General features: G+C 42.0%; 2 protein-coding genes across 7 annotated transcripts in view; one reads left to right on the forward strand and one right to left on the reverse strand.

The window, feature by feature from the left end:
* Positions 1 to 882: 882 nt before the first annotated feature.
* C8H10orf95 (chromosome 8 C10orf95 homolog) lies at positions 883 to 24,547 on the reverse strand. Of its 6 annotated transcripts, none has more exons than XM_075612488.1 (4): positions 21,080 to 24,547; positions 10,916 to 10,951; positions 8,022 to 8,128; positions 883 to 3,216 (listed from the first exon to the last, which is right to left on the reverse strand). In XM_075612488.1, the coding sequence occupies exon 4, from the start codon at positions 3,084 to 3,086 to the stop codon at positions 2,427 to 2,429; it is 660 nt and encodes a 219-aa protein (XP_075468603.1). In that variant the 5' UTR covers positions 3,087 to 3,216; positions 8,022 to 8,128; positions 10,916 to 10,951; positions 21,080 to 24,547; the 3' UTR covers positions 883 to 2,426. The 6 variants fall into 6 exon arrangements, with proteins under 6 accessions (XP_075468603.1, XP_075468605.1, XP_075468606.1 ...); XM_075612490.1 differs by having other exon boundaries at positions 8,022 to 8,133; XM_075612491.1 differs by lacking the exon at positions 10,916 to 10,951.
* The window catches only part of SLC68A1 (solute carrier family 68 member 1), a 13,754-nt gene continuing 12,806 nt past the window's right edge, over positions 24,079 to 25,026 (forward strand). Inside the window, 1 exon segment of the mRNA XM_075612487.1 lies at positions 24,079 to 24,420. The gene's annotated coding sequence lies outside the window, so the exon portion shown is untranslated.

Below are 25,026 nucleotides of genomic sequence, written 5' to 3' on the forward strand. Positions count from 1 at the left end.
TTGAGGCTTATGAATGTTTCTCACCCTGTGGTGAACCCTCTGTATTTGCTCTTATGAAGTCTTCTCTTTATGGTAGACTTGGATAATGATATGCCTACCTCCTGGAGAGTGTCCTTCACTTGACTGGATGTTGTGAAGGGGTTTTTCTTTACCATGGAAAGGATCCTATGATCATCCACCACTGTTGTCTTCCGTGTTGCAGAGATCACCGTACATTTTTTTAATAAGCCCATATTAATTATTTAACTGTAACTTGAATTTATTTTGGTACACAGCCAAAATAACAAAACGTGTGAATTTTTTTTATTAGTTTTTAACTGTAATGGGACTGATTTTGATGAAGGGGTTGGGTTAAACACAAAGGTGGACATGTATATAAAAAAATCCCTTTAATTGAGAACATATCTATAATCTCATACACTTGAATAATGAATTGGAATTCAACAGAAGTTTGTTTTGGGATCAGACGTGACCTCTGGACTATTACACGTGGTAATGTATATAGGACTTCTGTTTTTGTTTTAAGAAACTTAATTTATCATAACTGGTCTTGTAATCTTTTTCTGTAACCTAAGCACTGTACTTTTTGTAACACTTTGCGTTCTGTGGACCCAACAGGTCAGGTTTTCAGGATACCTCGGCTCAGTCTTTGACTGAGCCACCTGTGCTGAAGCTGGGATATCCTGACAACCTGACATTTTTATTTCCATGAACCATCTGCGTTTTAGTACTCAGCCCTATGTATCTTAAGAACTATTTCCACAAGAATAGAAATATGAACCCACTTGTAGGAAACTTCCCGTTCCTCTTTCACAAACTTTTCCCCCCCTATGTAGGGAGTGTTATGTAGAGATCTGAGTCAAATGACAAGCAGAAGCACCCTTTAAATATGCAGAACACATTTAATATGAAAAATTACAGATGGATAGTAATGTTTATCCCACCACTTGGCTTTTAAAGTAATAAATTAATACACTTGGTAGAAATTGCACACATGTTGTATAAATAAATTAGTCTGTGAATAGTGTGGTATACAAAGTAGGTTAAAGATGCAATTAATATATTTCCTGACGCTTACACTTCCATTAAAAAAAAAAAATCCTGTGTGCAGCTGAGGACATTGAGGACATTGGGGACATGGGGTAAGGCAAATGACAAGCAACATTTACAGGTTCCGTTCTCTCTAATATGAGCTAAATGTGATGCCTTGTAAAGCAATCAGAACCTTATTAAGGGTAATTAAATCAGTCATAACACAATATAATGGATTTCTACTTGACTGTAATAATTACCTTTTTCCGATGTCGGCTTATTGTAATTATTAAAATAATTACGTTTGGACACTGCCTGGTGATCTCATATTACCATGGCACCAACCCCTATAGGCGTTCTGTTTTTCCCACCGCTAATCAAGTGTGTGTCGCACCCCGCCCCACAAAGAGCACAGATCATAAAACCAGAGCGGGAAAACAAACCATTGCAGAAAGATACAAATATAACGAAAGGTTTTTTTTTCATAATGTTACATGCAACTTGTGATCAAATGTGCAATAACTAAATACATCTTCTAATATTATGAAGGTCGGTCATTAACGTCTCGTATTCTAAATTTAAATGTGGCAGCCCTATATACAGGCGGTCCTCTGTTATCTGCTGGACTCTATCCCACAAACCGCCGTTGTATTGCAGATCCAATGTTAATCCGTGTTGGATAAACTGTTCCGTGAAATATTATCTGGTGTCGGATAATCTGTTTGGATAGCGAGGACCACCTGTCTAAATCTATACATGGCATTTTAGACTTGTTGCTGCCAGTGTATAAGGTGTAAGTAGCAGAACTACCATCTATTTGACCAGAAAAGAGCTGGTTATGGTGAGAGGTCATGGACAGGTTACTTGGCCCTGTATTGCACCTACAATTCCTATAAAGCACTCTGGAATGTATGGATGAGACAACTTTACCCTCCATGTTTTCATTCGTGCCCTATTGGCATGATCAGGAAGGTCATGTTTGAGTTGGACCCCAGGCAGACTTTAACATGTCGTCTTTAGCACACGGAGCGCCTGGGAAACCTTTACATTCCCGTGCAAGAGTATCTCGGGAAAGACTGCTTAGCCCGCCAAGTCTAACTTATTTTCTTTTTGTGTGTCCTATAAATGTTAAGTTCTCATGTTGCACTTAATCCTTCCAACATTGTATTGCAAATCAATTGGTTGCCCCATTTCTACAATACCTGCATCCTTTTGCATTGCCTTTTATTACAAGTTCTTCCTCTGTATACACGTGATACAGAACCTATCCATGGGTTTTCCTCGCACAAACCTAGTTCCTAGCAAATCCTACTATGTTTGAAATTAAACTGTGCTTTTATTGTCCCCGCTGTGAAAAGCATCAGGATCTTTCAGGGGTGTGAGGGCACGCTTGTCTATTTAACGTTTTTGGATTTCTTTTTCCTCTTCTGTTTGGTATCACTCATGCTATCTTCTGAGTCGGGAGTAGGTTGCCTTCGAATGACTTTCTTTTCAACTGTGTACTCCTGTTCGCCGACCCTGGGGTCGCCTTTAACAAGATATTCACCATTCTGGTAAGTTATAGCAACCAATGTCTTTGGGTAAGTGCCATAAACTCTCCGAAGGTCGTCCTTCACAAATTCTGGAAGGTCACGTTTCAATCCAAAAATTCTCCCCAGTTTGCCCCATTGAAGCTCTCCCTTCATGGTGAAGCCCTCTGGCCACACATCTGTAACCGGTTTATGGTATGTCTGTGGATTGCTGTAATTCATGGAATTGCTGTAGGCTGGCATTGGGTTAAAATGGGGATAATACCAATTGGGAATAGAGGCATACATAGGATTTGTGCCATAAAAATGGTGATATTCAACATGCCCATTTGAAAAGTTCTGGGGGTAATGCATATCCCCTGCCAGGAATGTAAAAGGTCGACTGCTGAAATTGTGCCTTTGTATGGGGGGCAATACGAAACCATTCTGTGTTCCTGCGTAACCTCCAGATGAATATGGTACATAGGAATTGGGATTGAGAAACATTCTATAATAATCTTGAGGTCTAAAACCATAATGGTACATGTTATGCTAATAAAACTTTGCAGTGTTCTTGGGTTATAGATTAATCATTCTGCCTGTAGCTCTTCCAAAACAAAGTGGTTCTTCAGCTGTTGTGTAGGTGGAAGCCGTCCAACGAATTACAAGCAACAACCTGCAGAAAGCAAAAGGAAGAGCTGTTGTCAATGCTAGGAGTTGCCACATCCTTTTATGTTTAGTAAAAGGTTATTCTTCACCAAATGTGTGCTGCAGAGAATGTAACCATGATGGATTATTATTTTTAATCTTTCATTTTTCAGGCTCTGTCATTTGGATGTTTAAATAGTTTGATTCCTATAGGAGTAAGAATGGTTTGCTGACTGCATAGAACACAACCTTTACTAAACACTACAGATAATGTATTTAGTCCACACCTTGAACATCCAGCCTTTGTTTACATTATGGAGCTTGCCTATGTCTTTACCAGAGGTTAGCACAATGATCCATGACCGGAAAATAGATCAATACACTATGGTGTGGTATTTTCTTTTAAATGTGGGGTGTGATTATTTAACCCTATACATGAATTTCCCAAAGAACATCAGCATTTCTTAATCTGTGGCATAGGCAATCTCCAGATTTCTCTGCAGGTGGGTGTATCTCGAGGGGGGAATCTTTGTAGAGATTTGTAATTAAAACCCAGGCCCTTTAGAAATGTGCACATGTGTGGCTAGGCCTTTTCACATGTATAACCGTAGGTATTCACCCAGGATGGGTGGAGCAGGGGCTCAGCAGTGTTCTCACCAGCACAGACCCCCAGTCTGGTTGTCATCATCACTTCCCCTCTCCGATCCGGGTCTGGATTCCCCCTCAAGCCTCATTCCACTCAACGCATTTTGCTCCTGAGGTGTGAAACGCAGGGAGGACGAGGCTTGAGGTAGATCCCGACAGCCGTTCTCCTATCCGGGTCAGGAAGTGATGCTGCAGACGGGTGGTGGTGAGAGCCCCTGCTCCAACCCATCGTGTGTGTGTGTGTGTGTGTGTGTGTGTGTGTGTGTGTTACCTGATACACCCACCTCCAGAGAGAGATGGAGATTGCCTTTGCCACATTAAGGAATGCTGATGTGCATTAATGGTGGCAGGAGCACGTGAAGAACGGAGTGATATCATTCTAAGTGGCGGATGCCGATCACGGAAGGGGTGTGTGTACACGCAAGTAGTACACATGCAGAGGGACTCATGCTGGACTTTGCCCGTGAGACTATCGTGACCATGGGACACTCCTAATGGTACTTGCGTCTGGACATTGTGCTGCAGCAGTGCCCTACACACTCACCCAAGGACCCAGCTTGATGACATTCCTCATACAGTACATGCCCTGCAGTGATATGTAAATGAGTGTATCTGTATATATTCTAAAACCTTTTTATTGATTGGCTGTTGTGTTTTTTGTCTTTATTTTATCAAGGATCCCCCACCTTGGGGAAGAAGAGTTAAAGAGCCCGAGCAAACTGTCTATCTATCTTATGGGTAATATCCCATTAGTGAGGTTTAGTTGAGCACTGCTTGAGATAGATTTATTTGTTGCTTTAAATGAATGTCGCATGATCAAATCATCTGCAATTAACCCCTTTCCTGCCAAAGAAGCCATCACTCAAGCGTCAAGACTTTAATTGTCAGATTGTTGGCTCTTCGGAGCAGGGACTCTTCCTAAATGTTCATTTTAAGTCGGAAGCACTTATTCCCATGATTTGTTGTTTATACGATTGTCACATTTTATTACTACTGTGAAGCACTATATACATACATACATTTTACCTCGACAAGACACTGCAAGGAGCACAAACAAAAACTAGCACACTCACAAGGGTATAGAAAACAAAGTGTTATCCTAAAAAGGTGCTTATAACAGATAAATGAAAAAAATCTTGATGGTGATATTTCAGTAAAATACAAGTGAGAGATATATATATATATATATATATATATATATATATATATATATATATATATATATATATATATATATATATACCATAATACTGAGTTAAGTTATGGTGAGTAAGAAAAGTGACAAAAACCCTCCACAGGAAAGCAAATATGCAAATATAGCTGTATGCTCATCTGCATGTCTTAGGCAGGTCTGCAACCCCGCCTTTCCCCATTATCACCCAGCATACAGCACTTCCACTGCAGCAAGGGATTCTGGGAAATGACATGCAAATGAGCACACAGTGTCACTTTTTGCCTCAATGGTTATTGAGGCAAAAAGTGACACTGTGTGCTCATTTGCATGTCATTTCCCAGAATCCCTTGCTGCAGTGGAAGTGCTGTATGCTGGGTGATAATGGGGAAAGGCGGGGTTGCAGACCTGCCTAAGACATGCAGATGAGCATACAGCTATATTTGTATATATATATATATATATATATATATATATATATATATATATATATATATATATATATATATATATATATATATATATATTCTTTTTGTGGTAAACGATACCTGTTGGTTGCAGCTCAAACCCTTAGTGGATTGTGTTTTTCAACCCAGTTTTCCATGTTGTCGGGAGTGGATGTATATGAAAAAAATAAAACCGCACAGTAATGCAATTTAGCTCTGTGACAATTTGAGGACTCAGTCTTTGAATCTGCAGGGGATATACTCTCACATTCCCCATTCTTTTAGGCATATCCTAAATCTGTGGCAATGGGGTGTAGTCCTGTACCCTTTGCAGTCTTGGGATGGGGTGACCTTTGTGAATAAAGTAGAAAAACACAATAGTGCAGACTGGTACAATAAATGTATCAATAAAATGAATACAAGTAATACTCTCACATGGTGTCAGAAAATGTAAAACATTGAACTTAACAGAGCGTAGCAGCCTGTTATCTTCAATGGTTTTAATTTTCTGACACCGCGTGAGAGTATTACTTGTATTGATAAATGTATTGTACCAGTCTGCGCTATTGGGTTTTTCTACTTCATTCACGAAGGTCACCCCATTCTAGAGGGGTACAGGATTACCCACCATTGCCACAGATTTAGGATACGCCTAAAAGAATGGGGAATATGTGAGTGTATCCCCTGCAGACTCAAAGACAGAGTTTGCAAATTGTCACAGACCTATTTGCACTATTGTGTGTTTTTGTTTTTCCACATACATCTGTGTTCCCTATGACTTGGAACACTCACACGGGTGTGATATACAGTGAATAGTGCGCCTTAGTGCTGCCTCTCAGATATGGTCTCTTATACTGTGTAACTAAGGGAATCTGACCAAAAAGGCGCAAATGAGTACGGCAACAACCAAAGGGCAGTGCTCAAATATGAAGTGTAGCACTCACAGCCAGATATAGAATGCCTAGTAACCATCTGCAGTAGACTGGTGGTCAATGGAACTGCATGCTGGAAATCGCCTCAAAAATAAAACATAGGGAGAACATGGCATAACATCATTTATTTAGAAAAAGAGGAATCAACTCACTCTCCCAGTCTATCAACGGTCTCACTCGTCGTTGCTGGTGCGGCGACTTCCGCATCTGCGTGCGGAGTCCTAAGGTTCTGTGAACCCCTGAGGAAGCTGTTAACATTGTTGAGGCGAAACGCATAGGTTTTTTTTAATTATTATTTAAACCCTGAGGACACCGTACCAGCCAGACTCCACCTTGGGACTCCGCACGGGCAATGAGGAGTGGAGTGAGACCGTTGCTGCAATTTATGCTGTGGTTCCTGGACTATCCTACGTGGTATAAGGGTGCTCTTAATACACTTACTGCGCCTGATACACCGGGAGAGTGAGTTGATTCCCTACCCTCCTTGTTCAGTCTTTAATAAATAAACAATGTTATGCCATGTCTCCCTATGTTTTCTTTTTGAGATTTCCAGCATGACGTTCCACCAACCACTGTTGTCCACTGCAGGGGTGCACAAACTTTTTAGTCTGTGCCCCCCCTGCCTGCTCTTGTGCCTCCCCCCTCGTCACCGGCATTTCTAACTGCGTTGCTATGGTGACACGTCGCCAGAAGCCTTCGAGACCAGTTAAGGGAACTTAAAGAGGATTTAATTTAAATGCTTTGAGGAAGCACTGTGCCCCCCCCCCAAAAAAAAAATCATGCACCCCTGGTCTACAGCATATGCTTATAAGGCATTCTATATCTGTCTGTGAGTGCTATATTTAATATTTGAGCACTGCACTGATTGTTTACTCATTCATACCTTTTTTTTTGTGGTCATATTCACTCTGGTACATCTAGGGCCAAAGCTAATGGTTTAACTATAGTTAATTGCAAAAAAAGTATTTTATAAAACCTTTTTCTATCAATGTGTTAAACAAATTCCATGGAGAGTCAATGCAACCATTATTTTTCTTAGCAAATAAAGCAATTGTGGGTTTATGGGACAGAACACAAAGTGTCTGGGAGGACATGATTTCAAAAGGTTCTCAGATTTTAAATATTGTCTAAAATCTGCCCCCTTAATCAAAAGTATCCAGATCTACTTCATTCAAAAAACGTACAACTACGTGTCCACGGGAACTGGAACTCCAGAAGATGCTGTATGGCCCCAAACCGTTGAAGACCTGACATTTGGCATAATGATACCTTTCCACAGGCCATTTCATGAACTCCAGCAACTCACTCCATGAAAGGGACTACAGTATGTTGCATGTCAGACACTGTCATAGCTTTAATGATTTACAACACTATTCTTTGAAAGGTGTGATAGCAGTTAGACATGAAGTACCACTATTTTTATTACCGGTTTGTAAATAACACAGATTTTTTATTCCCCCTTTGTACATTTATCTGCCCTATAAATAAAATCTAATTGTAAAAAGAAGTGCCCTGTTGCTAGGGCATACCTATTCTATACACTTTCCTAATATTGGGTTCAAATGACTTTCCCCAGTGTTTCCACTTTCTTCAATGTCTCAAGGTTTCCAACAGAATGATCCTGATATAAGTTACATACCTGCTGTAAGACCAGCATCTCTCACCGGAGGCCAGTGGCTGCCCTGGTTGGCTCCATTCCTGAACAGAAGGTGTAGATGCCACTAAATGAACAGCAACGTTTTACACCTGTGCTGATAGACGGCAGAGGCATCAGTTACAGAGCGGAGGCACCCTGCAGACACTGTGTGTGTGTGTGTGTGTGTGAGAGATGATCAGCTGAAACGTGTAATATTCACACCAGCCCAGCATAACCCCTCCTCCAGAGCAGCTCAGATCTGACGCCAGACACACGGTTACCAGGCACACAAACCAGTAACAACTCCCTGCCAGAAAATCTGCAGCTAGGGATTGTCTTGTCACCAGATCCCAATGATAAATACTATATCCTGTCTGTTTTCACGCATGTGGGCTATTTTCTTCAAAAGTTTCAAAACGATAACAAACAATCACTGAGGTGAACAAGTCTCTCCACACTTTATTTTTAAGGTGCCTTCTAATAAAACTTCTCCCCACAGTAAAGAAGCACATTTCCATAAGGTCAAACCAGGGCAGCTTTATGGGAAGCGGCAATACACTGCAGGTACAGAAGAGAGACACAAAGGGGGAATATGGCACACAGCCAAGAGAGTGGGTCACCAAATGAATATAAAAAAAATTATTGCTTTATTGGTCCATATTAAAAAAATAAGAGGCGTAGCAACCCTCCTATGCGTTTTTGTGCGCATTGCACTTTATCAAGGAGGTACAGGAGAGAGAGTAGCTTAGTGGTTTTAACTTTCTGCTGTTTTTGAAGTTATTAAAGACCAGTTGGGGCTTCATTAGAGCAGAGATGTAACATCCAATAACACAGAGAAGACATTGTTATAAAAAAAAAAAAAAATATTGCCGAGACTATTGAAGTCTCGGGGACTTGTGATTTTAAGAAGAGAGGAAAAGACAATGATGAAGTAAATGAATCCCAAACCTCAGTACATTATTTAAATATATATATATTTGTAACCATATGTAATATCATCCGGTAAGGTTCATAAGAATGTAGATTGACTCACATGTAGGTTTGGGAAATTAGAGGCAATCGTGTTAGATGCAACAGCCCCTCTTCTACCAAATCTACCTTTAGAGTGTATTACTGTATCAACAATTCAATCCATGCGTCATTGAGTGTCACCCCTGCATATGGGTGTATGTTGCATACTCCCGGAACTACTTTGTTGTATGTATGTGTGTATATAAATATATATATATATATTCATTTATATAATGCAATTAATGTACATAGCGCTTCACAGCAGTAATATACGTGACAATTATATAAATAACAAATACACATAATAGGAAGAAGTGCTTCAGACATAAAAGTAACATTTAGGAAAAGGAGTCCCTGCCCCGAGAGCCTACAATCTCTTTGGTAAGTAGGAAGAACGTACAGAGAGAGTAGGAGGGCGTTCTGGTAAGTGCGTCTGCAGGGGGCCAAGATTTATGTTTGAGGTGCATAGTATCAGCCACGGAGCTATTCATATGCTTCATTAAGCAGGTGTGTTTTAAGGTGGGTCTTAAAGGTGGATAGAGAGGGTGCTAGTCGGGTATTGAGGGGAAGGGCATTCCAGGGGTTTGGTGCAGTCAGTGAGAAAGGTTTAAGGCAAGAGAGGGCTTTGGTTATAGGGGTAGAGCGAAGACATCCTTGAGCAGAACGCAAGAGTCGGGATGATGCATAGCGAGAAATTAGGGCTGAGATGTAAGGAGGAGCAGAAGAGTGTAAAGCTTTAAAAGTGAGGAGGAGAATTGAGTGTGTGATACAGGATTTTATAGGAAGCCAGGAAAGGGATTTTAGTTCAGGAGACACTGAGACAGATTTAGGAAAGAGTAGAGTGATTCTGGCAGCAGCGTTTAGGATAGATTGTAGGGGAGACAGGTGAGAGGCAGGAAGGCCGGACAGCAGGAGGTTACTGTAATCGTGACGGGAGAGAATGAGGGCCTGAGTCAGAGCTTTAGCAGTCGAACAACAGAGGAAAGGGCGTATCTTTGTAATATTGCGGAGGAAAAAGCGACAGATTTTAGCTACCTTTTGAATGTGAGTTGTGTGTGACCCCTAGGCAGCGTGATTGTGCTACTGGGTGAATGATAGTACTTCCAACAGTAATGTGGAAGGAGGTAGTAGGGCCAGGTTTGGAAGGAAATATGAGGGGTTTAATGCTACTTTGGTTGAATTCTCCGTTGGCGAAACGTGTTAGAGGTGGAAGTATTTACTTTTTTTCCATGTACTTCTGTGCTCAATAAAACCTTTTCTGCCTTTTGTACACCATGGACTTGCTTCCAGCCCTGTGTTAATTTCCTGAGCTGTGCAAAGTCTGCTTTTGCTTTTTTTTTTTTAGAAGCAAGGAGACTGTTTTCATTTGCAGGCCTGATACTGACTTGCACATGGATGATGTTCCAGACATTTGTGCTTGTAAAAGATGCAAAAGAAAAAATTATATTGTTTTATTTTGCAATATGTTAATTGAGACCATTACATTTTATTTCCGTTTACTGTAAATTGTCAATTTACGTTATTACACCATCAGAACCTACCTACCATTTTCACTTATACCTTATTTATTTCTATTTTTAATTGGTTTTATATCATACAAATGTGTGTGTGTATATATATATATATATATATATATATATATATATATATATATATATATATATATATATATATATATATATATATATACAAACATATATATATATATATATTATAGAATAACTAAGTGCGCAATTAAAACACTATAATCAGACAATGTACCATTAAATGCTGCCAATGTGTTAATATTATACACAATAGTAATGGAAATATAGACAGGAGAGAAAAAACACAGGCGCATGTGACTGTTGCATGAAAACTGTTGCAAAGTATCAGGGAAGAATTACCGTAATAGCATATGGACGAAGCCAATGAAGATGAATCTGAAATAATAAAAAAGAAGCAAAATATGGTGAAGTATGCTTGTATTCTTCAGAATGCGCAAAAGACAAAAGGCTACTTACAAGGTAGCAGATAAAACAGGCATGTAGGATATCAAGATCCTCTCCTCACTGCTGATCTGTATGGTGGCTAGTTGGTTCTGGCTCCACCTGGAACGCCGAGACTCCGCACAGGCTCAGATGTGCCTGCAGCTGCCTCCAGTGTTGTCCTGGCATATATATATATATATATATATATATATATATATATATATATATATATATAACTGTATGCTCATCTGCATGTCTTAGGCAGGTCTGCAACCCCGCCTTTCCCCATTATCACCCAGCACACAGCACTTCCACTGCAGCAAGGGATTCTGGGAAATGACATGCAAATGAGCACACAGTGTCACTTTTTATATATATATAACTATATATATATATATATATATATATAGCTATATATATATAGCTATATATATATATATATATATATATATATACACATATATATATATATATATATATACACACTTCAATATTTGTTATATTTTGTTTTATATAGTTGTCCCTTAAACCAGTCAGATAATCCAATAACAAAACCAACAAATAAAAACATATTATTTGGCTATTATTTTCTATTAAGTCATCACTACCGGTGTTATTTTTTATTTTAGGAATAGCAAAACATATTCTGCCTAATGACCTGCTGCTTATAATAAGGAGAACATGGAGGAATATAAATGGTCTATAGACATTTTGAGTATTTGACAATTTCACCCCTCTGTTTTTGCCGCTTGTTATGTGTATTTTATTGCCGAGAATTAACATAACAGGTTAAAATACAGACAACTGTCTGGAATGTAATGACCTAGGAAATAAGGAATTATACTTCACCTAATAATAATAATTATAAAAAAAGATGCAAACCCTGTGTAGCCGCCGTGCCCTCTTGATAAATGACCTCCAAGCTTTTGACTTCTTGATGGTTAACAGTGGTTATATTAACGATGTCCAACAGCACAATTTACTCGACTGTGTCCTCTTTGACCTTTTGCAGCATGTGGGGCCGAGAACAGATTGTAGAACAAATGATTGCGAGCCTCACTGGCAGAGAAAGGGTTAAGCACCAGCCCCTATATATAGATCTTGTTAGCACATGATTGATATTTGGAATTCTTAATATAGTCCTCGTATAAAGGATCACAATTAAGTCATCATGTAATCCGACACTAGATACAGAACAAAATACGCAGTGAAATCCTTTTTTTAATGGATTAACTTAGTCCGAGGCATGACATTTAGGCTCTAGGGCCTACATTTTGAAAAACTATTAAATTTGGAATGATAAAACGTAGGTTAATGCTAGACAACCCCCCCCCCCCCCTATAGCTTCTTTAACATGCTGGAAAGCTGCATCCCTGTATCTGAGCAGATTATACTCCAATTCGGGAATAGAGTTGACGTTTTCTCTAGCAAGCAGCATCACAAGTTTTTTGTTAACATGTGGATTTGTTTTAATCAGCCTGTATTTACACTGTTCCCTAATCCAATTACTTTGTGCTTTCTTATGACTGTTGCGTGGTAAAGTAGATTAAAACAAAGAAAAACATGCATGAGATTTTCTCATTACATTTCCCAGCAGCACCTTCTGCCGGGTTGGCATCTCCTAGCTCAATGGGCCTGTAAGAACATATATTTCAGGGGAGTTGAGGTTCTCCAATACTCTAGTTTCTGCTTTCCCCACCTGAAATGCCCCTATAGATCACGGATGGACATGATACGTGATGTAGGGTCGGCTTGTCTCTTGGCAATGATTCATGGGACAATTGGCAATCTCTAGGGAAGAGGCTTGCATGCCGTCACTTTCTATTGTCACAATCAGAAATTGCTGAAGTGGCAATCTGAAGATGGACAGTCCACACAAAGCAAATGTTTCAATTGTCACTTTTTCTTTTTATTCCATTTCTCAATAGCAAACAATAACTGGAAGCAGTAATCCCGCAGCCAAATATTACATTACTAGGAAACGTGATTATTGATTCTGAAAACAAATCCGCATGATAGCAGGGCTTGCCTGTATTATAAACAGACTTCATCTGTATTTAATCTTTTATCTATGAGATGTGTACTTAGTTTAGACTGAGTTGGGACATACTATTTGAGTTTTAGTGTTTAAGTAGGTGTAAAATAAGTGACTAGTTTAATAGGCATCTTTCCTTTCCAAGCCCAATTCAACATGCTGTGAAGCAGCCTGCCCTGTGCTGGAGAATATTTCAGTCCCATTTATTTGAAAAGATAACTTTTCTCCAGCACTGGGAAAGCTGTTTCGCAGCATATTAAATAGCATGGATGTCCTATTCCTCCAGCAGCAAGAAAGGAGAAATATAAATTGCTGATGATGGCAGACACCAACATTGGGGACATGAAAATAGGTTCACTTTAGCGCCTCGTTACTGTGGGATACAGCAGGCCGCGTCCACGGTGAGCGTGCGACCGAGAGCGTGGCATCACACGCGCCTGTAGCTGGCGAGATTTGTGGCCTAGGGGAAGACGCGATGGGGAGGCGTGTTGGAAGAGTGGCCGTGACATCACAGAGCTGGTTCGGCCTCACTGGGCGAACCGCTCACCTGACAGAAACAAATTTCAGCAGGAGCATGATTGTTTTACATTCTCTTATGAAGGATCCATAACAAATGCAACATATTATATACAGAGATTTACAAATATTGAACACAAAGTGTCTTGATATGTTTGTAGATACTTATACATATATAATATAGAAGTACTGGTGATACCTTCCCTATTAATGCCTTGATCGTTTACAAACCCGTTATCAATTTTCCAAGCTTCAACCTATGAGAGACGGAGGGGAGCCCTCTTTGGCCCTTACATACCGGAAGGAATAGGTACAATGGGTACAGTTGGTTTTAATAGGTACAGGATAGAAGAAATGGGTTTAGTTGAAGTGTACGTGATGGCAGATAACAAACGGTACAGCATTAATTATCTTACTGAAGGGCTTATTATCAAAGAACAATGTGTTACAAATTGTACGATTTAGAATTTACCTGCATGGCTGGGTGAGGAATGTTTATTATTTTTATCCTAATAACTGTAACTGAAGCTGGCCTATGAAACCTGTTGCATTTTTTATTTGGTCCTAAATAAATCTGCTCATTTACAAAGTAACGACAGTGTGTTTTGGTCATTTCAGATTTGATTTAACAAACAAAATTATCTGTTACTTACAACTGAAAAATAATTAAATAAAATAACCCTTTTTGTTTCAAAGTTTTCACTTTGTCACTTAATCTGTCAGCTTTGTTAGATGAAAATAAATCTCATTGCATGAAAGGCTTGTATGTACAGTGCACAGTCTAAGCATAATTAAACTAATGTGTACTTAATAGCAGATAAGTCGATAAACTAAATGTTTATATAATAAGCAATTATTATCCTGTTACCATTGTTTTTTTGTTTTTTTTTAAAGGATCTGAGTGAATAACAATATGATATGAACTATAACACAGACACTAAACACAACGCCTATTTCTCTGTCTTGGTTTTTGAGAATCTAATATAATTCATAATACTGGCTTAGTTGCCAAAGCTGCCATGCATGTCTGCTCCTTGCGGACCATGTCTTTATGCTGGGCAAGAGCTGGAACTTATAACCAGGCTAAGCTAAGGAACAATGTATATGATCCTGTGCTTTGTTCATGTAGTGATGATTATATTCCAAAAGAGTTTAAACAGGCAACAAAAGCAAGCGTTTTTTTTTTATAGCATAAGATTGGAGCAGGGGGTGTTTGGAGTGAAACCCATTCTTTTCAGCTCCGGGGACCCCCTTCTTACAGAGATACCCATCATCCGGTGTGGCTTCCTATTGGCCCACATGACGAGGGAGCTTTAAAAACTTACAGGAAATACCGGCACTCCCTTCGGAGGCAAGTATCTTTGAAAGCAGGGGGGGGGGGTCCCCGAAGCTGAAAATAAGGGGGTTCAGCTCCGGAGACTCCTACTTTAATCTTATGTTTAAAAAAATTATATATATTATTTGCAAAAAAATTGCCCGCTTAGATTGCTCAAGGGCAGCAAGTTGGTGTCTACATCATGTTCATCAGTTGACTACAGAAAACCCCGTAGATCTGAGCAGCCATACCTTGTTAGGCATTTAAAAGAAGCAGCGAGTAAAACTGAGGAACTAATAAGCTGATGGAAATGTTTCTTTAACAAAATCACATAAAATGCACACTTTGTAATGTTTTGTATGGATTTTGGGGTGAGGGAAATGTTACATTGGAAAGCTGCACCTATGATAATAGAGTTATGCGCATGTCTGCTACTAGCCCACTCACCTTCTTATTGAGCACATTGGGACAAAGGAAGACAGGAAAGAGATTCATTGCATAGAACTAGCACTCGAATCGGAAGATAAGGGAACACAAACGGCAGCCTTCCTTTTACATGGCTTACAGAGAGTTCCAAGACATCGGCAAATATTTTAAAGCGTGTTTCCTCTCCAATTATCTTTCTTCTTTACAGGATTGAAACTACGGGCCCTGCAAACCTTAACCACTTTCTATTGTTAGCCCTGGGGGACTCCCAGTTCCCGATATACTTACAGGTGACGTTACCGGTATTACTTACTGGTTTTAAGAGAAGATTTAAATGGCAGTCAATAGGAAGACGCAACTGCTGATGTTGCAGCTTCCTATTGGCTCCAGATTTGGCAGCCATTTTGTTTCCCCTGAACAGAGAATTAAACTAGGTCAGTTCACCTGTAAGTATTTTAGGAACGGGGGTGGGGGGGGACATTAGGAGTTGAACATAGATTAATTTAGTTATCGTGAACCCTTTGTTTCCCCTCCCCTAAAAAGAATAGGGAGGATTGTTGCTTTAAAATACTTCATCCAATGGATGAATCAACCTAGATGAGAACACAGAAAGTTGGCACCTTTTTAAAGATTGCATTTTGAATACTTGTAAAGATTCCTTCAGGACTGCATAATTGTGGTGTCTTGTGCTAAGCATCCATTCCCGGCTTCAAAACAGCGAATCGGTAACCATTGCGCAAACTGAGAAGCCTAAAAGGACAAAACTTCTCCCTGTGTGAGTTCTCCGATTCTGCACTTCCTTTGTCCCAGCCTTAAAACAAAGACAACCGCTCTGGAAACCTCACTTTTGCCTTCCTCTCCTGTTTGAACATCTATAGCCCTGTGTTCCACTGCATTTTCCTTGTCTGACAGCGGTGTGCAGCTGGTTTTCGGGTTCTGCACAAAAACGTGCAAATTCACCTCCGAGTTTCTTTCCATTGCAACATTCTCGACTTGTTAAAATGCTGGAGAGCTAGCCCCCCTCCAGGGGAGAGACTATGTCGAGAGTAAATGAGGTGCAATCTATGGAAAGACTAACAGCTTATGTGAGATATAACTCAAGAAAATGTCAAAAGGTGTAGGAGCCCTGGCACTTTAGGAGGAATAGGTGAATTTTTGAGTCACTGTGGACTGAGTGCAGTATTCTCTCATTGAGAGCTGGTAATTTGTGGAGTTGTGATGTCTGGCGTCGTCGTAGCTTTGTATTTTTGATACCGCTGTTAAAATTGGTGGTACCCCCCCCCCCCCCACTTTTTTCGTCTTCTCTATTTCTTTATCCCTTCCCCTATGTTTTTCTAAAAATGTAAATAAAAAATACGTTACAAAAAAAATAATATGCTGGAGAGCTGCACGGATTGCCCAAGAGAGCTCCTTATCTCCTTAACATCAGGTTGCGTGGACTACTAACGGGCCAGGTGATAGGTCTGTTACTACATATTGACAAAAGCTTATCTGGCATACAGCCATACAAAGCTTTCCCCTGCACAAATATTGTACTAAGTTGTTGTCACTTCGATTCTGTAGGTTCTTGCCAAACATACCACTGTCAAGCTACAGGTAAAGGTAATACCAGGAGGTTCAAGTGGCAATACAAAGTAGTGGTACTGTTTATTTATAAAAATCTCCACCACTGGTGGTGGAAAAGCTCCTTTTGACTCTATTAGGAAGCTGAGGGCAAAATCTACAGTGTAATGATTCGGAAAGAAATACCCTTTTTTTTTTTTAAATTAACAAACAATTTACATCAGGCCTGCACAACTCGTAAAGCGAGAAGGGCCGAACTGCTCCAAGGAAAAAAAATTCGGGCCGCACGGGTAAAATCATCATCATCATCATCTCTCCTCCAGCCCCTCTCATCATCATATATCTCCCCCAGCACCCCTCATCATCATCCTCATATCTCCCCCAGGACACCTCACTATCAACCTTTGCGATACTCCCCATCTATCTCTCATACTCCCATCTCTCCCTCACGCACACACATAATACTCCCTCTCCACATCAAACACACATCCCACCCCCCTGCACACCACACACATCCCACCCCCCTGCACCTCACATCCTTCTCCCCCCTGCACCTCACATCACTCTCCCCCCCTGCACCTCACATCATTCTCCCCCCCCTGCACCTCATATCATTCTCCCCCCCCTTGCACCTCACATCATTCTCCTCCCCTGCACCTCACATCATTCTCCCCCCCTGCACCTCACATCATTCTCCCCCCTTGCACCTCCAATCACCCCCCTACACCTCCAATGACCCTCCCCTGCACCTCCAATCACCCCTGCACCTCCAATGACCCTCCCCTGCACCTCCAATGACCCTCCCCTGCACCTCCAATGACCCCCCCCTGCACCTCACCCCCCCTTCACATCACCTCCCCTGCACATCACCCCCCCTTCACATCACATCACCCCCTGCACCTCACATCACCCCCTGCACCTCCTCACCTCACATTACCCCCCTGCACCTCCTCACCTCACATCACCCCCCTGCACCTCCCCTCACCCCCCTGCACCTCAGATCACGACGGCAGAGCAGGCAGGACTGCGCACGATCGCAAGCAGCGGGCACCGGAAGTGCCGCACTGCAAGAACGTGCAGTCTTGAGAGTGGGCTGGGGGGGAGGAGGGGGAGAGCGGGCTCGGCTCGTGGCGGGTGGCGGAGAGGGAGAGCGGACTCGGGGGAGGGAGGAGAGCCGCCGCCGCGGGCCGCACAGTGAGTGCCGGCGGGCCGCATGCGGCCCGGGGGCCGCGTGTTGTGCAGGCCTGATTTACATTATGCCGTTTGGGAAACAAGAATAAACAGACATCATAGAATTTACAGTATATGGGGCAAAATTAGGTCAATCCTTGATAAGGAACGATTTAGGAGTGCTTGCAGACAGCAGGCTGAGCAATAGTGCCCAATGTCAGGCGGTAGCTGCAAAGGCAAATAAGATCTTATCTTGCAACACACACACACACACTACCTACAGTGGAGAAGCACTTGCGCAATAACCCTCTTGGAAACCTAATATAAAGTTTCACTATTTGACACCTGGGGGTTATTTACCCGTGTCCGGTCAAGGCGTTATGGATGTAAACGTTCCTTAAAGAGGCAATTCGTGCCATTGTTTTTATACAGGATTAAAAGCAGGGGGTCTCTGAAGCTCAAACCAATTTATTGCAGCTCCAGGGACCCCCTGCTTCCGGAGAGACTTACCTCCTCCGTAGGGGGTGCCGGTAGCTGGAGCTTTAAACTGCAAAGATACTGACACCCCCTTCGATGTAAGTATTTCTGGAAGCATGGGGTCCCCGGAGCTGAAATTAATGGGGTTCAACTCCGTTGACTCTCTGCTTTAATCCTGTATAGAAAAAAATAGAAAAGAAAAAAAAGGAGAGGCAAAAAACCCCGGCTTGGATTGCTCCTAAAAATCACAGAACATTTGAGTCCATATTCTATTGAGAATCTCAGGCACTTTTTTGACCTGTGTTTTTCGTAGCTGGATTGAACAACTCTATATCAATTATACAACTACAGTTTTAAAGCATTATTTACAGCTGTTTTATGTGATATACACCTATTTGTATGCAGTTTTGCGACCTGATTCAGATTGGTGATGGTCTTCTTTTTAATTGTGGATTATATTACATTTATGTACAGAGTAATGTGGAATAGTGGGAATATACTTTTTTTATATAGCAATAAATACATTTTTTGCGGAATTATCTGTGCTGTGTTTTTCTTGCAAGGGGAGATTATGAGTGCCCATATAATCCGTTTCTTCTCATTTTTATCTCCAAATAGGAGCACCTACCTGTATCTATTATTGATTTTGACATCTTTTTTTTTGTCTGTGCTTATCCGCCCCGGATTATAGATCGCAGCCCGTTTGTGGGAAGAATTAACGAAAGCTTTTTCTTACCCCGCGCTTTTTCTCTTCTATTTTTTATATGAACATATTATTCTTTCGACCTCGGGAAAATGAACTCGTTTCACCTTGTATACATCTGTCTCTATACACAACAGAGCCATGGAGTCACATAACTATTACACATAAGGAGTAGATTCACTGTCAACAAGTTAAGTAGAAAATAATATACCTTGCAGAGTAATCTGTTTACCTGTAACGTGTGGTGCTGGCAACAATATAGCACAGCACTTAATCACATCAAACTCTTGACCCAGGGATCCCGCGTTACTTTTGTATTACAGTATATCGTTATTTTGCATATTGCCACCGGTTTTAGAATTGAAACATTTAAGAGCAGTTTCACATTCTACAAGAATGCAGAATTCTCTCTGAAATGGCAGTCCGAGGATTTAAGGGCCGTACCCAACCTCGTTTTCTGAACCTGGCTGTTTAGAGGCATTTCACAGGTCTCTCAATGAGTACTGTACCAGTATAATGTTCCCCACTTTTGCCCGGTGTCACCAATGCCACACCTGTGTGCATGTGACTTGTGTATGTATGCGAATAAAAGAACCTATCCAGGTGACTCACTTAACTCCCCGCAGTGCTTGTTTACAGAAAAGGTGTGTGTGTGTGTATATAATATATATAGTAAATGTTGGCAGATGGCACTCACATAAATTGCAATAGGTGCTTGTCCCATAGATGAGTGATAAGTAAGATATCCTTACCAGGCAGACCCTGTTACCTAGGACCCAACAGCAAGGAAGAGACAGCACACAAGGTAATCCAGTATCAGCAGTGTATTGTAGAAAGCTGGCACATTCACTGACGTTTCGGTCCTACAAACAGGACCTCTCTCAAGCGAGTGCTCAAAAGGCAAAGTGTTTGATAAAGTGCTATTTTTTTTAGCACCAAACCGGTCACAGGTTCCATTGTTTACCGCCATGTCTGACAAGCAATAAAAGTAAATTTTTAACTGCCTATCTTGCCCAAGCCCCAGATTTATTGTTACTGCTGTTCTGTTTTTCCTGCTTCTGGATCTCCCTTCGTTTATCTATTGACTGGATGCACGCTTCATAGGACACCATCAACCAGAAATGTGAGTACTTCCAATTCTTATATATGAAGAGGAACGTATATGCTAGTCTAGGGGGATTTGCCTAGTCATAGGATATTTTGAAACAGTCGTTTTTCATACATGACGGCTGCTGGTTCTTTAATTACTCCACAGAAGGCATTTCCTTAACCCTTTAAAGAGCCTTGGAATCAAGCTTACCTTCTAACTCACTGGTTATGTGCCCACCCTCCAATTAGAGATGTATCACATATGTTTATGCAAGAAATCTACCTTAACTCTGATCCTGTGAGATTCACTTCTCTATTTGTGTTGGCTAATTATAGGGTTCATTAACCCCCCCAAAAAAGGTTAAAAAAAAAAAACACTAAGCAAGAGGTAACCATTAACACTGTGTAGCAATTCAACCACTAGTTAATGTGGCGTCCAACACAGGGGTATGGGTAGTGACACAATCACATGGTTTCAAATGACACTCCCCCCCCCCCCCCCCGGCATCTGATAAGAGGATACTTTGTTGGACACCGCATTAGGGGTTGGATTGCTATAGTTATAATTGTTACCTCTAGCTGTATATCAGCAATTAATGAAAATAGCTAACTAAAGAGTCAATTTGCTGGTTTACCAAGTTAAATAATCATTCTACAGCATTACAACAATTTGAAACAATATTACAGATAATATATGTAACCCCCTTTGGGATTGCTATGGCATTAAGGTGTTAGCTGTGTCGGCCCACCCAGAGTAACACTGATTCCCCATCACATGGTACTTACTGGGTGACTAGGAATAATCATAGCCCCGTCCTCTTCTGCCCAGTTATACGGAGCCAAGAGCTAACAGCGAACAGCGGTGGAACTCTGGATTTCGAACCATTATTTCCGGGGGACCTCTGATGTGACGCCTGACCGGACTCGCACTCGAAAGCGGAACGTCACCATCCGTTTGTGAGTTCCAGGTTCCGGGTTGTTCTTCTGGCTGAAACATCCACCAATGGCCCTTGCCACAGTCCTCCAACGCGCTTGTCCTAGCGACCATTGTGTCTTATTTTACCTTGGAATGATTAAAACCATTTTTTATTGATCTGTGCTGTGGAGCCAGCGCTTTCCTCTTTTATTTTATCACTCTATATCTTCTAGGTCACGTGCCATGAGTCGTCGTAGGTGAGGGATCTCACTGTGAATAGTGTGTATAGGTTTGTAATATAGATATGTCTAGTATATGGTAAATATCCCTTTATTGCTAGTTAGGGACAGTGTCCTGTTTAGGTAGTATCCCCCAGAATGGCTCCATGCTACTCTAAGGATTCACTGAGAGGCAGCCTATGTCTAGAAGGGGCTCCCCCAAGCCTCAGCCCTGAGGCATAGTTGGACCAGACCCCATTAGGATGGTCCATAGGGGTCTCTCAATCAGAAGGCCACGTGATGGCATTCAGTACCCGAGAGGGGGATACAGACAACAGTCAGAGTTATACCAGCCCCGGCAGGGGTCCAAAGGATATGGACCACTAGCGACACTACACAGCAGAGAAAGATAATAAAGCCTCAGCACCTTCTTAGCTAGCACAGATTGGGGCAGCTAGGGAAGAGGATACAGAGAACTATAATGATACTATACACAGTGATGTTTACCGTGTAAATTAGACTTTTCGATGGTGATTTATAAAGAAGCTATTTGTATGACTAACATTTCTGGTGCCAATCATTGCATTGCCAATGCCCCAAGCGTTCACGGATCCAGCATCCTGACAAGGTAATCAACATCGAGCAAGCCAAGTTAAGGGACATTTGATGTAAACTCCTTAGGTGACAATTGTTTGTCAAATATGTAACTCTCCCTGCCTGGCTCCTATCTACACAAGCATCTCCCTACTTACTTCGTCCAGAAAACCTAGACTGAATACACACTAAGAAAAATCAATTCTATCTGTACTGAACAGAAGCTACCAGACGTTCTGTCATTATTGGCTTATTTTCTTGGGGGGGGAGGGGAAAGAGCGGGTGAGTAAGTAAAGGGTAAATAATCAGCAATGAGACTACTCCTGTAAAATTAACTATAAATACTAGCAATTAATTATGGTGCAGACTAGGGAATGAAGTCCTAGGATCATTGACTCTCTTTGCAGCATGGCCTTACTATGGTTTTAAAGATGAATGGTAAGCTATTTTTGTATTTAGATGCAGGAGGGCTCTAACTCTATTAGAGAACATAGATACGAGACCCTTGGTTTTCAACCATTTGTTTGGTTAAGGAACCCTAAAATTATATTGTAAAAGTCTGCGGAACCCCCAACAATCTCCAATAGCGCATCTGACATCAGATACATTGTAAGGAACCCCAAACCTCTCTAATAGTGCGTTTGAGATCAGATATATTGTAAGGAACCCCAACCCTCTCTAATAGCGCGTCTGAGATCAGATACATTGTAAGGAACCCCAACCCTCTCTAATAGTGCGACTGAGATCAGATATGTTGTAAGGAACCCCAACCCTCTCTAATAGCGCGTTTGAGATCAGATGCATTGTAAGGAACCCCAACCCTCTCTAATAGTGCGACTGAGATCAGATACGTTGTAAGGAACCCCAACCCTCTCTAATAGCGCGTCTGAGATCAGATACATTGTAAGGAACCCCAACCCTCTCTAATAGCGCGTCTGAGATCAGATACATTGTAAGGAACCCCAACCCTCTCTAATAGTGCGACTGAGATCAGATACATTGTAAGGAACACCAAGATTCTCTAATATGATGCATTGTAAATCCTTCTGTATTTGGGACAGTTTTCAAATAACCTAAAAATTGCAGGGACCCCTTTAGGAATGCCCGGGGAACTTTACTCCAAACTCTCTTGGAGATGAGATCACCCGAGGCTCCCCACTATGCTTCCCTTCACTGCTCCTGTCCACTAATCCAGCATGGGCAGATTTAGTTAGCATCAGGGAAAAGAGACCACTTCAAAGACCAGCATCACAGAGTATGTTTGCTATGCAGTTGATACCAAGTTACCCCAGACTCTCTGCGATTATAACAGCTAAATTGCACCCGTGTCAGCCATTTGCTTATGTTACAGCTGCTCTGCACAAAACGAAACATCAACCTTTTTATCCCTCTGTACTCTGTTTCCATTTCCCCTTTCTTATAGATTGTAAGCTCCTTGGGGCAGGACCCTCCTTACCTACTGTTACAATCTATGTTAATGTGTATCTTGTTGTTTTTACTGATTAGGGTATGGGGTTAGTATTAGGGGTTTAAGTGGTTAGGGTATGGGGTTAGTATTAGGGGTTTAAGTGGTTAGGGTATGGGGTTAGTATTAGGGTAGGGAGGTTTAATGGAAGGGATTTTACACATCAAATGTGTTTTGTAAGAATCCGGATCCTGTCTCCTGAGGGGTAAATATGGGTTGTTCTATAATATTATAGTGGCAGCGTGCTGTAATGGCACCGGTATATAATCCGTGCACAGACCTGTCCCTATTCCCGGTGTCTGATCCGTGCACAGGCCTGTCCCTATCCCCGGTGTATGATCCGTGCACAGGCCTGTCCCTATCCCAGGTGTATGATCCGTGCACAGGCCGGTCTCCCGGTGCACAGGCCTGTCCCTATCCCCGGTCTCCCGGTGTATGATCCGTGCACAGGCCGGTCTCCCGGTGTATAATCAGTGCACAGGCCTGTCCCTATCCCCGGTGTATGATCCGTGCACAGGCCGGTCTCCCGGTGCACGGGCATGTCCCAATCTCCGGTGTATGATCCGTGCACAGGCCGGTCTCCCGGTGCACGGGCCTGTCCCAATCTCCGGTGTATGATCCGTGCACAGGCCGGTCTCCCGGTGCACGGGCCTGTCCCAATCCCCGGTGTATGATCCGTGCACAGGCCGGTCTCCCGGTGCACGGGCCTGTCCCCGGTGTCCCCCGCAGCCGCACTGACACGCTCCACAGCTCGGCACTCGCCTATCGATGACATCTGGATTGTTTCCTCTGGTCTGAGCAGGAAGCGCCGCTGGCTCGGGGCCGGGTGTTGGCTGAAGCCGGGGAGAGAGCACGGCACAGGGCCGGGATAATGCACGGCACGGGGCCGGGATAATGCACGGCACGGGGCCGGGATAATGCACGTCACACTGAGGTGGGTATCACTGGGACCCATTGACTGCTTTAGAGATGAAAGGATTAACATGACCCTTATTGTGACCTGTGTTGCCCTCACGAAACCCCGGCCGCCCCCCTGACCTGGCGGGGGGTTTCTCACTGTATCTCTTCCTGCTGGTCACTTGTAACACCCCCCCCCCCCCAGGGGCTGGGTTATTTATTATTGTCTCTCTGTCTCTTTCTCTCTCTCTTTCTGTCTCTCTTTCTGTCTCTCTTTCTGTCTCTCTCTCTTTCTCTCTCTCTTTCTCTCTCTCTTTCTCTCTCTCTTTCTCTCTCTCTTTCTCTCTCTTTCTCTCTCTTTCTCTCTCTTTCTCTCTCTCTTTCTCTCTCTCTCTCTTTTTCTCTCTTTCTCTCTCTTTCTCTCTCGCTTTCTCTCGCTTTCTCTCTCGCTTTCTCTCTCTTTCTCTCTCTTTCTCTCTCGCTTTCTCTCTCGCTTTCTCTCTCTCTCTCTTTCTCTCTCTCTCTCTCTCTCTTTCTCTCTCTCTTTCTCTCTCTCTCTTTTTCTCTCTTTCTTTCTCTCTCTCTCTCTTTTTCTCTCTTTCTCTCTCGCTTTCTCTCTCTTTCTCTCTCGCTTTCTCTCGCT

The sequence above is a fragment of the Ascaphus truei genome, chromosome 8 (genome assembly GCF_040206685.1).
Source record: "Ascaphus truei isolate aAscTru1 chromosome 8, aAscTru1.hap1, whole genome shotgun sequence".
Taxonomy (NCBI): domain Eukaryota; kingdom Metazoa; phylum Chordata; class Amphibia; order Anura; family Ascaphidae; genus Ascaphus; species Ascaphus truei.